The following is a 15,374-nucleotide window of genomic DNA, read 5'->3' on the forward strand; positions in this document are numbered from 1 at the left end:
CCATTGATATGGAACTTTGTTGTCCAACATTGTTTCCATCTCCATGGCAATCTCTTCAATTTTCGGATTTTTCTCTGTCTTCATTTTCACAATCTTCATCAATTTCTACATTTCCTTTCGAGCTGTACCAGCAACCCAACTCATCAAATATTACAGCACGGCTTACCACAATCTTTTTTGTCACAGGGTTATAGCATCTATACCCTTTTTGCTCCTCTGAATATCCAACAAAAACACATTTTTTAGCTTTTGGATCAAGCTTACTTCTCACTTCATGATATGGCAAGACTCGAACCCATGACCTTAGGTTATATAGGTCGAGCTCTTGACCATTACATCATCTATTGTAATACATAAGATATTATTTTCATTTACATTTTATTATAGGAAATTAATGTATATTCCAGATTTCTCTGGAACATTCTAGAAGCTTCAGGATTACTCCTGAGAACACTATAAAAGATGGCACTAGGCATTATGTTGAACCAAATTGGTTCAACGCCAATCTTTAGCCTCATAGCCCTTTTGTACTTACTCTTCTTATAATATATAATCTGTTATCATCGTCTCTCTCTCTCTCGTCCTCGCTATCTCTCTCTCTCCTCTTCTCTCTTCCTCTCTTGGGAGTCTTACACAATTCCTTCCTCTTAGTACTAATAGTACTTCCCTTCTCTAGTACTAATTCTCTCTCTGTTTAGTACTATTCCTGACAGTTTGAACCAATTTTCCCTTCTGTCTCTCTCCCTTCATACTAATCTCTTATTCCTCTTTTCTTTTCATCCCATGGCCATTGTTAGTGCTCAGGAATATCAATCTGTTTTCTCAAAGTTTCAATGCTGGAAAGAGAAGTTCCTTGCTTTGGAACAAGAAAATCAACGGTTGTTGGGGGATCTTCAACAAATCTCCTTAGAAAAGCAGCAAACGCAACAACAACATGGGGAACTTGCATTACGTGTGCAACAACTCGAAGCAACCATCGTAGCGATGCAACAACAAGGCCCCGGAACACAAGGGATTCATAAGGAACCCAAGATTGGCCTTCCCACGAAGTTCGATGGAACACGATCGCAGTTTAGAGGGTTCCTTAATCAGGTACGATTAGTTATTCAAATGCATCCTTCCCGATATCCTACAGATGCATCATGAGTGGGTTTAGTAGGGACGTTGTTAAGTGGCTCAGCGTTGGCATGGTTCGCTCCATTGTTGGAAAATGAGTCTCCATTACTCAACAACTTTGAAGAGTTTATAGGTGAGTTTAAGGCATGCTTTGGAGATACTGACAGCATAAGGACTGCAATCAACAAAATCCGGCAATTACGCCATGGAGACCGTCCAGCCTCCGCATACGCTGCAGATTTCCGCCTACTCGCTACTGACATCCCTTGGGATGATCAAGCGTTGATGGAGCAATTTTGTTATGGTTTACGCAACGATGTCAAGGATTTACTCTTGACCTTCCCTGAAGAGCCAAAGTCCTTAACAGAAGCAATCAGTCGCGTAGTGAGATGTGACAACCACCTCTTTGAGCGACGTTTGAAACGACAGCTACAGATGCCGAGGGCAAGATCAAAGCCCACCTACGCCTCAATGGTAGCAAAACCTTTACTGAGGGAGTACTATAATGTGCCTCCAGTGAATACTCCGACTCCGATGGAGATTGACACTACACGTCGTCGAGGGCCATTATCCGAAGAAGAAAAGCAACAACGCCGAACAAATCGACTATGTCTCTATTGCGGTGGACCAGGACACATTGCAATAAATTGTCCCCATAGGCCAAGAAGACATGTAAACCAAATAGTTGCTAGTTCTAATTGTACTAAACCCGAGCTTATTACAGTAGGGATATCTGATAGTACTAATAGTACTAATAGCCTAGATCTAGCGAACAAATTTGATTTCCTTAGTCAGTTAGAAGAAGAGTTAAACGACTAAGTCCAGCCAAAATAGGAGCCGTTTGGTTGGACAACCCTAGATTTGTGCAGCCCATTAGTGGTTTCATTCCCTCTAAGCAAGTTCGCAAGGTGTTCGTAGCCCAAGTAACAATTAGTACTAAAAGTACCCCTCCAATACACGTCTTAGCACTTCTAGACTCCGGAGCTAATTCTTGCTTTATGGATAGGAATTTTGCCCAAGCTCATCAGATATCTCTTAGAAAACTCTCGTGTCCAGCCTTTGTAGTCGTCATTGATGGTTGTCCCATTGCTTCCGGAAATATCATAGAAGAGTCAGAACCCGTTAATATTGTCCTAGATAGCTTAGCATGTGTAGTATCATTTAACATTATTAGTATCCCAAAACATCCCATCGTTTTGGGATTACCATGGTTCGAGTTACATAACCCAAACATAAATTGGAGAACAAGAGAAATCTGGTGTCGACAAACCCGAGGATCTACTCAGAAGATTGCCACCATTTCACTACATCAGTTGCGGGAAGAAGGACGCAAGGAAGAAATGTTTCTCTTTGCAATATCACTAAAACCCTCCGACACCATTAAAGAGGAGTCCACCGTTCAGCTTCCAAAGAAGTATCATCATTATGTCGATGTATTCGATAAAGTACGAGCCAATACACTTCCTCGCCATCGACCATATGATTGCCCCATCAATTTACAACCGGGGAAAGAGCCACCATGGGGACCGATCTACAATTTGTCTCCAACCGAGCTAGAAGTCCTTCGAGCCTATATAAAGGAGAATTTGGAGAATGGATTCATTCGACATTCGAAATCTCTAGCCGGCGCACCCATTTTCTTCGTCAAGAAAAAGGATGGCTCACTTCGTCTGGTGGTAGATTACCATAGCTTGAATAAAGTTACAATCCGCAATAGGTATGCACTTCCCCTTATCTCAAGTCTTTTAGAACGGATCAATGGTGCCAGGTTCTTCACAAAGATCGACTTACGGGGGGGGGGGGGGGGGCTATAACCTCGTACAGATCCGACCAGGAGATGAATGGAAGACCGTGTTCCGCACTAGATATGGGCACTTCGAGTATACGGTCATGCCGTTCGGCCTCACTAATGCGCCAGCAGTCTTCCAGCACATGGCAAAATGATATATTCCGAGATCTCTTGGATGTGTGTCTGATCATCTACTTGGATGATCTACTGGTTTATTCAAAGACCGAAGAAGAGCATGATTCTCATGTACTGTTAGTACTAAAACAACTTCGAGAACATGGTCTTTACGCAAAGCTAGAAAAATGTAGTTTCGGGTGCAACCAGGTGGAATTTCTCGGCTACATCATTTCATCAGAAGGCATCTCCATGGACCCAGCTAAGGTCAAGACGGTGGTAGAATGGCAGACTCCGCGCTCGATGCGGGATGTGCAACGCTTTTTAGGCTTTGCCAATTTTTACCGGAAGTTTATACAAGATTACTCAAAGCTCGTTCTGCCTCTCACACAGCTTACCAAGAAGGGACAATTGTTCGTTTGGTCTGAAGAAGTAGATATGGCTTTCGAGAGTCTTAAAAAGACATTTACATCGGCTCCAATTCTAGGTCATGTCGATCCGGAAAAACCATTCATTATCGAAGCTAATGCATCGGATTTTGCATTGGGGAGCATTCTGTCACAACGGGGTAATGATGAGAAGCTACATCCTGTGGCTTTTCACTCACACAAGTTTGACGCTGCCGAAATCAACTACGAAATTCATGCTAAGGAGCTATTGCCAATAGTGGACTCGTTTATGCAATGGAGGCAATTTTTAGAGGTATCCTCTCATCAAGTCACCATATTCAGTGACCATAAAAACCTTGCCTACTTTCAGGATGCTCGTGTGTTAAATCGACGTCAAGCTCAGTGGGCCCACTTCCTCACACGTTTTGACTTCAAAATTACATATCGTCCGGGGAAGCACCAAGGGAAGACAGATGCATTATCACGGCGTTCGTATCTAACACCGCATCCTGGCGAGCCAGCTTTCGATAACCAAAAGCAAGTAATCTTGGGACCGGCACGACTGCAAGCAACACAGGTTTTTGGCCTGCCCATGGATTCCCACATTATCAATATCATACCTGCAAACCTGAAGACAGATGCTTTCACCCAAGCTATACTAGCACAAATTGATCCCTCTCGAGCGTCGTGTTCACAGTCGCAACCATCAGGTACGGACTATCGGCAATTCAAATACCATGATGGATTACTCTTCTTTAAAGAACTTTTGTATGTTCTTAATGGTTCTTGCCGCCTTCGAGTAGTACAAAACTGTCATGACACATATACAGCTAGGCATTTTGGTAGTACTAAAACATTAGATTTAGTACAACGATCATTCTGGTGGCCCTGTATGCGACAATTTGTCGAAGATTTTGTTCAGACTTGTGATACATGGTGCAGAGTGAAAATGCCAAGGCATCATCCATATGGTTTATTAGAACCATTACCAATTCCAAGCAAGCCGTGGCAATCCATTGCTCTAGACTTCATCACAGATCTTCCAATCTCTAAGGGGTTCAATGCGATTCTAACAGTGGTAGATCGATATACGAAGATGGCTCATTTCTTGCCATGTACTAAGGAAATCTCCAGTGAAGACACCGCCGAAATTGTCATGCGTGAAGTATGTCGGCATCATGGACTTCCCGATAGTATCGTCAGCGACCGTGGACCCCAGTTCGTGTCAAAATTCTGGAAGCACCTTTTTAAAATGCTCAAGGTCACTTGTAACCTCTCCTCCAGCTACCACCCACAAACCGACAGCCAAGCCGAACGAACAAATCAAACGCTGGAATAGTATCTGCGGTGCTTTCTCAGCTATCATCAAGATAACTGGGTAGATATTCTCCACTTCGCCGAATTTGCCTATAATAACTCTATCCACGCATCAACTAAAGTTACGCCATTTTATGCTTATACGGGATGTCACCCTCGGTGGAGTGTACTTGAAACCCCAGAGGTGTCTACAAATCCTTGCGCGGAGGATCGTTTGGAGCAGTTACGCAAGATACAAGCGGATTTATCTACTCATCTCCAGCAAGCTCAACAAACACACAAGGTCTACTCAGATCGTCATCGACTTCCATCTAGTTTACACATTGGAGATCAGGTGTGGCTGCTACGACGACACATCAAGACTACTCGCCCATGTGAGAAGTTCGATTATCGGCGATTAGGTCCTTTCTGTATTATCGGAAAGATTAATGATGTCGCTTTTCGTCTCGATCTACCCCCTCAACTTCGGATACATCCGGTGTTTCATAGTTCTCTCCTCGAACCCTATCACGAGAGCACCATCCCAGGACGTATTATACAACCTCCACCCCCGATCGAGCTTGAAGATGGACCAGAGTACGAGGTTGCCGCCATCCTTGATTCCAAGATTGTTCGCAACAAGCCCCACCGTCTAGTCGATTGGCTAGGCTATAGTCCCAGCGAACGTACTTGGGAACCAATCGAGAATGTGACCAATGCTCGTGCGCTTCTTGAAGACTTCCATCGTCAATATCCACACAAACCGGGTCCTCCATCCAAAATGACTTGTGACACTCGTCGTTTTAAAGGGAGGATAGTGTCATGATATAGCAAAACTCGAACCCATGACCTTAGGTTATATGGGTCGAGCTCTTGACCATTATATCATCTATTGTAATACGTAGGATATTATTTTCATTTACATTTTATTATAGGAAATTAATGTATATTCCAGATTTCTCTGGAACATTCTAGAAGCTTCAGGATTACTCCTAAGAACACTATAAAAGATGGCACTAGGCATTATGTTGAACCAAATTGGTTCAACGCCAATCTTTAGCCTCATAGCCCTTGTGTACTTACTCTTCTTATAATATATAATCTGTTCATCATCTCTCTCTCTCTCTCTCTCTCTCTCTCTCTCTCTCTCTCTCTCTCTCTCTCTCTCTCTCTCGTCCTCGCTATCTCTCTCTCTCCTCTTCTCTCTTCCTCTCTCGGGAGTCTTACGCAATTCCTTCCTCTTAGTACTAATAGTACTTCCCTTCTCTAGTACTAATTCTCTCTCTATTTAGTACTAATTCTCTCTCTGTTTAGTACTATTCCTGACATCACTTCAGTAGGTACATGAACATAGGCAAGGCATCCAAACACTTTTAAGTGTCCTAAACTCGGCTTTCTGCCATAAAAACATTCTTCAGGAGTTACTTCATGCACTTCAGATGTTATACATCTATTTAGAATATAATTTGTTGTGTTTACAGCTTCTGCCCAGTAATACAATGGCATATTTTTTTCTGTCATCATGGCTCTTGCTATGTTCACCAGAGTTCTGTTTTTTCTCTCAACAACTCCATTTTGTTGTGGAGTATATCTACATGTAAACTGTCTCCTTATTCCTTGATTACATAGAAAATCAGAAATCTCATTTGAGAAGTATTCTCCTCCTCCATCAGATCTTAGGCATTTTATTCTAGTTCCAACCTGCTTTTCTACCATGCATTTAAACTTACGGAAAAAATCAAATACTTCACTTTTTTCTTTCATGAAATAAACCCATGTTTTCCTTGAGCAATCATCAATGAAAGTTACATAAAACTTACATCCACTAATTGATGCATTTTTTGTTGGTCCCCATACATCTGTATGTACCAAATCCAACAAATTTTTGCTTACATGTCTTTCATGAGGGAAAGGCAACCTGTTTTGCTTTCCATATTGACATGCTTAACATTATGTGACCAATTCTTTTATGCCACATTTCCACATCTGAGATTACACTCATTCCTTCTGCAAACATGGCTGTAATCTTTTTAGGCCACATTTTACATAAACATCCTTCCTTGACGTTTTCCTTTTGCAATAAGTTTTCCCTGTTTCTCTATAAAGCATCCACTTTGCTAAAACTTAACTTGCATTCCTTGCTCAACTATCTGTCCATTTTGCAAGGTTTGGAAGATGCATAACATTCAACATATATTTTTGTTTTCCTTTTTCTTCCCACAATGGGATATCTCCAACATGCTCTATTTGGTGAATAGTATTATCACCTATTTGTACATAACCAGGAATCTCTGGTTCTCTTAGACTTTCAAACCAGTTTGCATGTCCTGTCATATGATTAGATGCCCTAGAATCTACATACCACATAAACTCTTCATTGCATCTCTGTGAACATTCAACCACTGCTGTTGTTTCATGTTTCATCACAAATGCACCATCTTTATCATAGTCTTCACTAGTTGAAGCATAGTTATTTTGCTGTCTCTTCCCTTTTTTTTCATCATTTTGCTTTTTGTAGCATTCAGCCTGTGTATGGCCTGGTTTTCCACAATACCAACAACCATCATCATTCAAATAGGTTTGCTTACCTCTTCCTCGATTGCTCCCCCTGCCTCTGATGTTGTTTCTTCCACTTACAGCATGTTGTCCTCTTCCTTGATAATTGTTGTTGGTTCTAGCTGAACCAAATCTTCCATGGCCTCTTCCTCGGCCTCTTCCAGCACTATTGTAGAGGGCATGCCCCTCAGTCTCAGAGTTTCCTTTGTTTACATCATCAATCTGATTTCTTTCTTCCACTACACACATTGAAACAAGATCTGGAAAACTTGGGATACTATCCCTTGTGAGAATAAATGTCCCAAGCTTCTTTTGGAAGCATAGCATCCTGTATGTGTCCAAGCATCGAATCTAAGATTCTAAGTGAGAGCCAATGCAATACCTTTCTTGCCCCTTGATTCCATTCCTTAAATGCTTTGATCTGTGCAGCTGTTGCATTTTCTTCAGGGATCTATGGAGCCTCTTCTAGGTCTCCTTCAATGTAATCCCAATATCCTTTTCCCATCAGGAAATTTGTCATTCTAAATTTCCACGCCGGGAAATTGTTTTTATCCAACTTTTTTGTGACTATTTGGCTTCCATTATTTGTAGCCATTTTCTCTTTCAATTAGGGCTTTTGCTACAATTACTTCAACAAGCAACTCTCTGATTCAAATTAGCAAATAGAGAAACAACCTTTCTCAGATATGTATTGTTCTGATCTTCTTATGAGCAACTCAACTCTAATACCATGTTACGAAGGCGCTACGGCTCTACGGATTGTGATGTGCTGGATCGTTTAGTGCTCAAGACAGAAAGGAAGGGGGAAGGAGACTTACCTCTACACAGTCCAAAAGCTTCTATCTCATTACGCGCAGAGCTCAACTTGCTCTCGTCAGTTTTTCTGTTTTCTGTATTTTCTTCTCTCCTCTACTCTCACTCTTCTTTCTCACTTTTCTACTTACTACACTTACTTTTTACCTAAGTATATAAGTGACTTATATATGCAGCTAATTAGCTGTCAGTAGCTAATTAACTATTTCAACTTTATGGCCACTAGTTGCTAATTAGCTAATAGCTACTATAGCTTATTTCTCAATAAGCATCACATACCTTTGTTGAGCTTGTTTCTCAACAATCATGGCTAGAGCCATTGTAATGTTTTTTGTCTAAACATTTCGACATGTATGCAGAAGTTCTACTAATGAAGAATAGTTTGTTTTTGGGAAAAAAGAAGAAGACTCGGACGGATGGAAACAAGGAGACACGAGACGGGGTCGAGCAGATGCAATGATTCTGTGTCTAAGTGTGTGTGTTTGGAGAGATGTGTGATTGATTCCTCATAGAAAGTTGTGTGTGTGGAGAGATGGGTGATTGATTTCCTCATAGACAATTCTACACAGAAAGAGTGTGTAGTGTGAAAGGGGGGAGAAACAGAGCATTTGATTGTGGATAGGAAGGAAATCTCCTCTGCTTTATCTGGCCCCTTCTTTTTCTGTGGACTGCTTGCTGAAGAGAACAGAAGAGCAGAAAATATCCCCCAGGAGATCCTAAGAAGGCCACGTGAGTACTCAAAATCAATCCATAGCCATAGCCATGGCCATGGCCTCTTCTCTCAGCAGCACATGTGCTGCCACAACGCTCGGAGGCATTCAAGACAAGGTAATGTGCCTGTCATCAACATCTTCTTCTTCTTCTTCATCATCGTCTCCATCATCACCACCATCAACGTCAACAGGAATGTCTAGCCTCTCATATAGAAGAGAAGTGATGGGCACCGCTCTTTTGTTTCATCAGAATCAGAATGCTTTGATATTCTCTGAAGGCTCTTCTCTCTCCCATCATCATCATCATCATCATTCTCAAAGGAAACTTGTCATCGAGGCTGCGAAGCGGGTGGATAACAAACGAACTTATGTCCTCAGCTCCACACTCAAAGCAAGAGAGGGAGAGTATGAAAGAGTCTCGAAACTATGCCACGAAATCCGCGACTGGGCTCTCAGAAAGAAGGTAAAAACAATTTATTTCAAGCTTAAAATGTCAATTTCTGTTCTTTTTCTTTTTCATATTGGACATTAATCTACTTCTTCCATAGGCTTTGTTTTCTGGGTTGATACAAAAGCTTTTGTATTCAGACACTTGAGGACACTCTAGAGATATAGAGCATCACAATTGTAGTTTTTATGTAATTATATATATTGCTGCATAGGTAGAAATAATATGTTTCCTGGATCTGTATATCTTTGAATGAATGTGATTTCTTATAGATTTGCATATTGTTGTATGGGCACATTTTCTTATGGGTTTGCATATCATTAGATGAACTTATTTTCTCATACATTTGTAAATTGGTGTGTGAACATGGTTTCCTATGGATTTGTATTCCATTGGAAGAAAGAAGGATTGCTTCGAACACATGGTGCTGATAATATTTCTTTCATTTATTTGCCAAAGTTATGGATGTATTTATGAAGCTATGGTTTCCTTTGTTGAACAATTGTCTTGTAAAAAGAGCAATTGTCTTTCTCCAGAGAAATCACGACTTTGCTTGAATGTGAATACAAACAAACATTATTCAAGTTGCATTTTTGCTAGTCAGAATACATTTAAACCTAACGTAACACTGACATTATTTGTTATGTCTCAGACAGACAAATCTCTAGGAGTGAAACAGTTCGAATGCTATACTGACCTTTACGAGAAGAATGTGATTCATTTTATGGAAGAATATTGGAGTGTGCTTCATATGAACGATTTCCGGGCCTCTCCAGAGCATGTAAAGTTCTACAACGATGTAAGGCCATTTGATTTTATGCATCTCATAAAAAAATTGTAATTTTTTCTTTTCTTTTTCCATCACAAGACTCTGTGGTTGTGGGTATCAAGAAAAGGCAAAACTTAAGCTACAATGTCAAAATTACCTTGTATAAATAAGGCAAAAGAGCAAAATCGACATGTAATATATAAAGGCACTATAAGATCTTGTTTATCATATTGAAATGGGTAATTTTGAAAATTATATGTACTTCGTTTACTCTCTTAGACTTGACAGAACCTTCATTTCTTGTTTTGTTTTTAATCTTCAGGTGAGACCTTTGCTTGAAGAACCAATTGCACTTGCAGCCTATGAACAAAGAGATGGCCAAATTGGATTCATGCTAAACCCTATAGGTAGAACATACGAAAGATCACCTATAATTACTAGGGCAAAGCACCAACGTACCCCGCAATGTTTTGAATTTTTAACAAAATACCCTTAAGTTTCTAAAAGATGACATGAAATCTTAGAAGAAATCTTACCATTTTAATATATGCAGGACCCAAGGGTGAGGGGGGGCTTGATGATGCGACTGGCCAGGCAGGTAAAGGAGGCGACAAGTACATGAAACCGAAAGCTAAAAAGAGAAGGGGCATCGAGTTCGAATCAAAGGCAAGAAATGCAATGCAAGAAATTAGTGAAGAAGGTTCTGAGAAGGCTGCGTTACAGAGTGTTCCTGAGAATGTCGAGGGTAAAAGTAATTGGAGTTTTGAGAAGATACTAGCAAAGGTTATTGGCCTAGACTCAGATGATGCCGACTCAAACTTGGACTCTGCCCCTGTTAAAGAAGAGCAATGGAGCTTGAAGTCCCTTTTCGAGAAAAAGAAGTGACCCCCTTTTTTGATGCCATATACTTTGCCTATTCATGAAAAGTATGGATCGGATGTGCTTTGCTTCGTCACTCTTTGATTCATTTAGATGTGCAAAGCTTTGTTTTACTACTAATCGAGTCTTTGTATGAGTTGTCATAATAATGCACCAATCTACATCCTAACATTGTCTTGCAAAGGTTTTACATTTCCATCTGTTTTTTGTGTTAGGGGAAAACTCTATCTAGTGGTGGTAGACCAAGCATTTACAACTACTTGAATATGTGACCTTTGGCCCTCTTCCCCCCCTCCCCACACCTTGATAATCCTACCATATGGGTTCTCTCGCACTGTTGGTTTGGTGGTTTAGTCAATAGCATCAAAGTCATGCAATTGAGAGAACCCAACTTTGACTTGCTATGGACTCAACTCTGTCCTGTAGATATATATGAACTTGTCATTATAGAATCTCTCCATTTCGATCTCTATGTAAACATATTCTTTTGCTGAAACCTAGCCCATTTTCCAACCTAACACAAGTTGAATGAATGTCTTATTGAGCAAGTATAAAAAGGTTTAAGAGACGGAAAGGTTTGCATCTTAAATAGGGATATGTGGCACATTTTATGTTAGGGCCAAAAATTGTGTGGGATGATTATGTGGATATGTAAACATAGTTTTCAGGAAATGATGGTTATGAATCATGAGTGTTATAGAACTTGACTCTATATTGTACATCAAATCATCCGATTGTAACAATGCATTCATTAGCAAGTGACACATTGTTACACCTCTAGTGACTTCTCTAAGGGCATCCTTTAGATTGTTTGGTGAAGAGATTCCCAAATTGGATGGTAGTGTGCTCTTAATGAATATTGTCTAATAGGCTTGTCATGAAAGATTATATACAAAGTTTTAATGGTGTTGATTTGTTTGATTATAACCAACTTGAAATCCTATGAAATATTACATGGTAGGCTTACAATAGCTTGAATTGTGTGAACTCCATGTAATTTTTATCCTTCATCTCTTTCCCTTCACCTTGACTTTAGGCACATTTATCTTCGTCGTTTGCTTGAATCTCATTGTATCCAATAACATTTCCTCTTTTACAAGTGGTGACTACACATTTCTCGTTGGGAAAACAAAATTGAGAAAAAGATGTAAGGTGATGTGAGCAATGTGATGATTTTGTCAACCTTTCATCTTGCATGACATAAAATTTGGCCTTTGTCAAATGTAAGGAGAATGTGACTACTTGAAATGGCACAACTAAGTAGTTTTTTGGTTGATGGGACATTTGCATATAAAGTTTTGATTGTATGGTACTTCCTGAACAAGAATTTTGTGAAAGGTTCCAATTTCCAGCAATATAGTGTGGTTCACTCCACTCCTCGTCACCAATGAATCCTTTCTAGTCTATATGTAGTTTAAGAGTCCTTCTAGAACCACATTTCAACATGATTTCTTTGCAATCACGACTTTTGGATCCAAATGAATCAAACGGAGGATAAATTATAACATAGGTTTGGGCATAGATTTAAGTGGATAAGAAATTATGATGGATGGACAAAATATTTAAGCATGAGATGTTAACTATTGTGTGTAAAATAAAGAATGCACACACAATCCTTTTTAACTCAAACCATAGTATTCCTATATGCATATCTAGATTCTACACTTGATTCTCCTAAATGAAAATGTTATGTCCAAATCATGAGGGAATAAAATTTAACATAAAAATCATTAGTTTCATGCACTTGACAACATGAGTCTAATAATGTAGAAAAACAAGCCCATGTAGATATCAACGCCTTAGAAAATTGCCTGAGTTTATATTTCAACAAGTACAATACATCTATTAATGTCACATTTTATAACATATTTATTCCATACTTGCGTGGATTTAAACAACCTTCTATCCATAAATAATGGCGTATATGTAATGCATATAATTAGTGGAAAATGGAAATGGCTATTACCTAACTTTCCTAGAGCCTCACACAATGTTGAGCCAAAGTCTATGGTTGTAATGAACGGAAACAATATCCATTGGGAAATCCAAATATGCTTATGATGGCACCATGGTAATACTCTAATACATCATCATTGCATTAAAAGCCAACAAAAATGAATTTGTAAAAAGTTGTGTGCGTGATGTTTAACTAGCAATGTGAATTTTATTTTATACAATGAATGCACCATTAGGCCCATAAAAAATATTAAACGCTTCACATTCTTTTGGACTGAGTCAATGGGACCATAAATGAGTAGATATTTTTAATCCATTATTAAAACTACACAACTATCAAACACTTCAATGCAACATGCTAACTCATTTCTTGGCAATAGTAGTTCACAATTGATTCATGATCTAATTGGGATCAACTCTTTGCCAGCGTATGGTTCTCTTTTGACCATATAGAACCTTGTAACTTTGCAATCGACTTATGTTCCTCTTTTGATCGTATGAAACCTCATAACTCTTAAATTATCCCTATTATTCTTTCGATCATACAAAACCATTGTGACTTGCAATCGACTTATGTTCCTCTTCTAATCATATGAACCTTGCGAACTCTCAATTGATCTCTATAAATCTCTCTTTCATACAAAACCTTGTGACTTGTAATCAACTTACGTTCCTATTCTAATCGTATGAAACCTAATAACTCTCAATTGATCTCAAAAACTCTTATTGATTGCTTGAGGAGCATACATACGACCTTGCTACAAAAAAGCTAAGATGTATGCAAATGAAGCGGAGATCCATTTGTTAAATTTTTCTTTAAGCAACGATGTTAAAGAAAACTGGCAACATTTGAAGGATATCATCATTAAGGTTGGGTATCAATACTTTAAGAGGCATGTGGGTGGCCATAAGATGTGTAGTTTTCCATGTAATTCTTGGTTCGACGATGAATGTAAGATGTATCCTAAATGGTTTTCTTTTTCCAAAAAAGAACTCCTTCCATTAGTTATAAAATTTTACAAATGAGATTATTATGTACAAATCCCTATAGGGGCGCGATAGTTCCATCTTATGTGGATGCCCACTCACTCAAGAAAGGGAGAGGACGACCATTGTTGGATGAAGGCTATTCATTGTCTTTCAACTCCATCGGAGCCGCCCTTGAGGCCATCATATTGGCTCTTTAGAGTGGCGACAATTTCACTCCATATCTCTTGTAGTAACATTGTTGGATGCGCGGTTTGGTTGGAGATGTATCTCAAATGGTTTAAGTCCATCGATGGGGAAAATGAAAAGATTGTTGCATGGCACCTTTATAAGAAAGTAGTGAGGAGAAACAAAAGAAAATATTTCCAAATGCAAGAGATGAAAAAGAAAAACTTGTTTAAGCTCGAACCAAAAATAGCATGGGGACAACTCAAGGGTAAGAAAGAAGATGTGAAAGGCCCATTTACAAATGAAGAGATGTTAGACTATGTACAAAGGTTATATATGCATGAAGGTGTGGCTCCTATGGTTGAGAAAATTGAAACACCATGCACGATATGTATCGATATTGATGATGTCAATAAGGGAATAAAGAAGATGGTGAGTGGGAAAGCAACAGATGCAACGTACGTCTCAAGTGAGCTTTTAAAATGGACAATGCCACATACTCGTCATTGGATAATGACAATTATAGAGCAAGCTATAAAACAAGGATTTCCAAATGATTGGCTTATGAATTGGATTAAACCAATATTTAAAGCCGGAGATAAGAATCAAGTATCAAATTATCGTACAATAATGGTGAGCTCAACTATTGCTAAATTATATAGCACTATTTCGGAGCAAAAGATAAGCACATGGTCTGAAATTACAAAGCACTTGGGCAAGCGGGATTTAGACCAAAACACTCTATTGTGGATAATTTGGTCACATTGAGAGAAATGATGGAAGAGAGTTATCTCCTTCCTCGGGGAGAACACCTTCGATTACTCCTAGGGTAATCGGGTCAAGGAATCGTGGTTATGTAGCAATGGAAACACATGAGTGACACAATTTGATTGAGTACGAGAATTGCCAACCACCATCAGCCTTTATGACTTTCACTTAACATGGGGACAGAAATCCAACAATACAAATGAATAGTTGACGACATAAATACATTAGACCTACAACATGTATATTATAAGATTAAGATAAAATGGTTACACAACCCACGGTCAAGATTACTATTCACTCTCTAACAGAAACATACATACAATGTGTTTCCTCCAACAGGGGATCTCCCTTCTTCCCTCTCTTATCCCGCGCCCTTTCCTGCTGTTTTGGCGTGTCTTTTATACCTTCTCGTTTTCTTGACACGCTCCAATTACTTCTCTCGTTTTCGGCCTCCAATCTCGGCCACGTATATTTTGTTTACCTTGTTCATTCTTGGCCGGTTCTTTTCCTCCTACCATACCTACTTGTTAGATTCGTTTCACACTTATTGCCTCTTTGTCCCATGGATAACACCTGGCACGCTCGTGGGACAGTGCCTTTGCACGTCAAACCT

General features: G+C 39.4%; 1 protein-coding gene across 1 annotated transcript; it reads left to right on the forward strand.

Moving 5' to 3' along the window:
* Positions 1-8,743: 8,743 nt before the first annotated feature.
* Positions 8,744-11,059, forward strand: LOC147854634 (uncharacterized). Its single transcript, XM_087331707.1, has 4 exons — positions 8,744-9,249; positions 9,887-10,033; positions 10,326-10,410; positions 10,557-11,059. The coding sequence occupies exons 1-4, from the start codon at positions 8,836-8,838 to the stop codon at positions 10,886-10,888; spliced, it is 978 nt and encodes a 325-aa protein (XP_087187833.1). The 5' UTR covers positions 8,744-8,835; the 3' UTR covers positions 10,889-11,059.
* Positions 11,060-15,374: the final 4,315 nt, after the last annotated feature.

This window comes from Azolla caroliniana, unplaced genomic scaffold (assembly GCF_043228905.1).
Source record: "Azolla caroliniana isolate FFs.n. ecotype wild unplaced genomic scaffold, voAzoCaro1.0.p SCAF_15, whole genome shotgun sequence".
Lineage (NCBI taxonomy): Eukaryota > Viridiplantae > Streptophyta > Polypodiopsida > Salviniales > Salviniaceae > Azolla > Azolla caroliniana.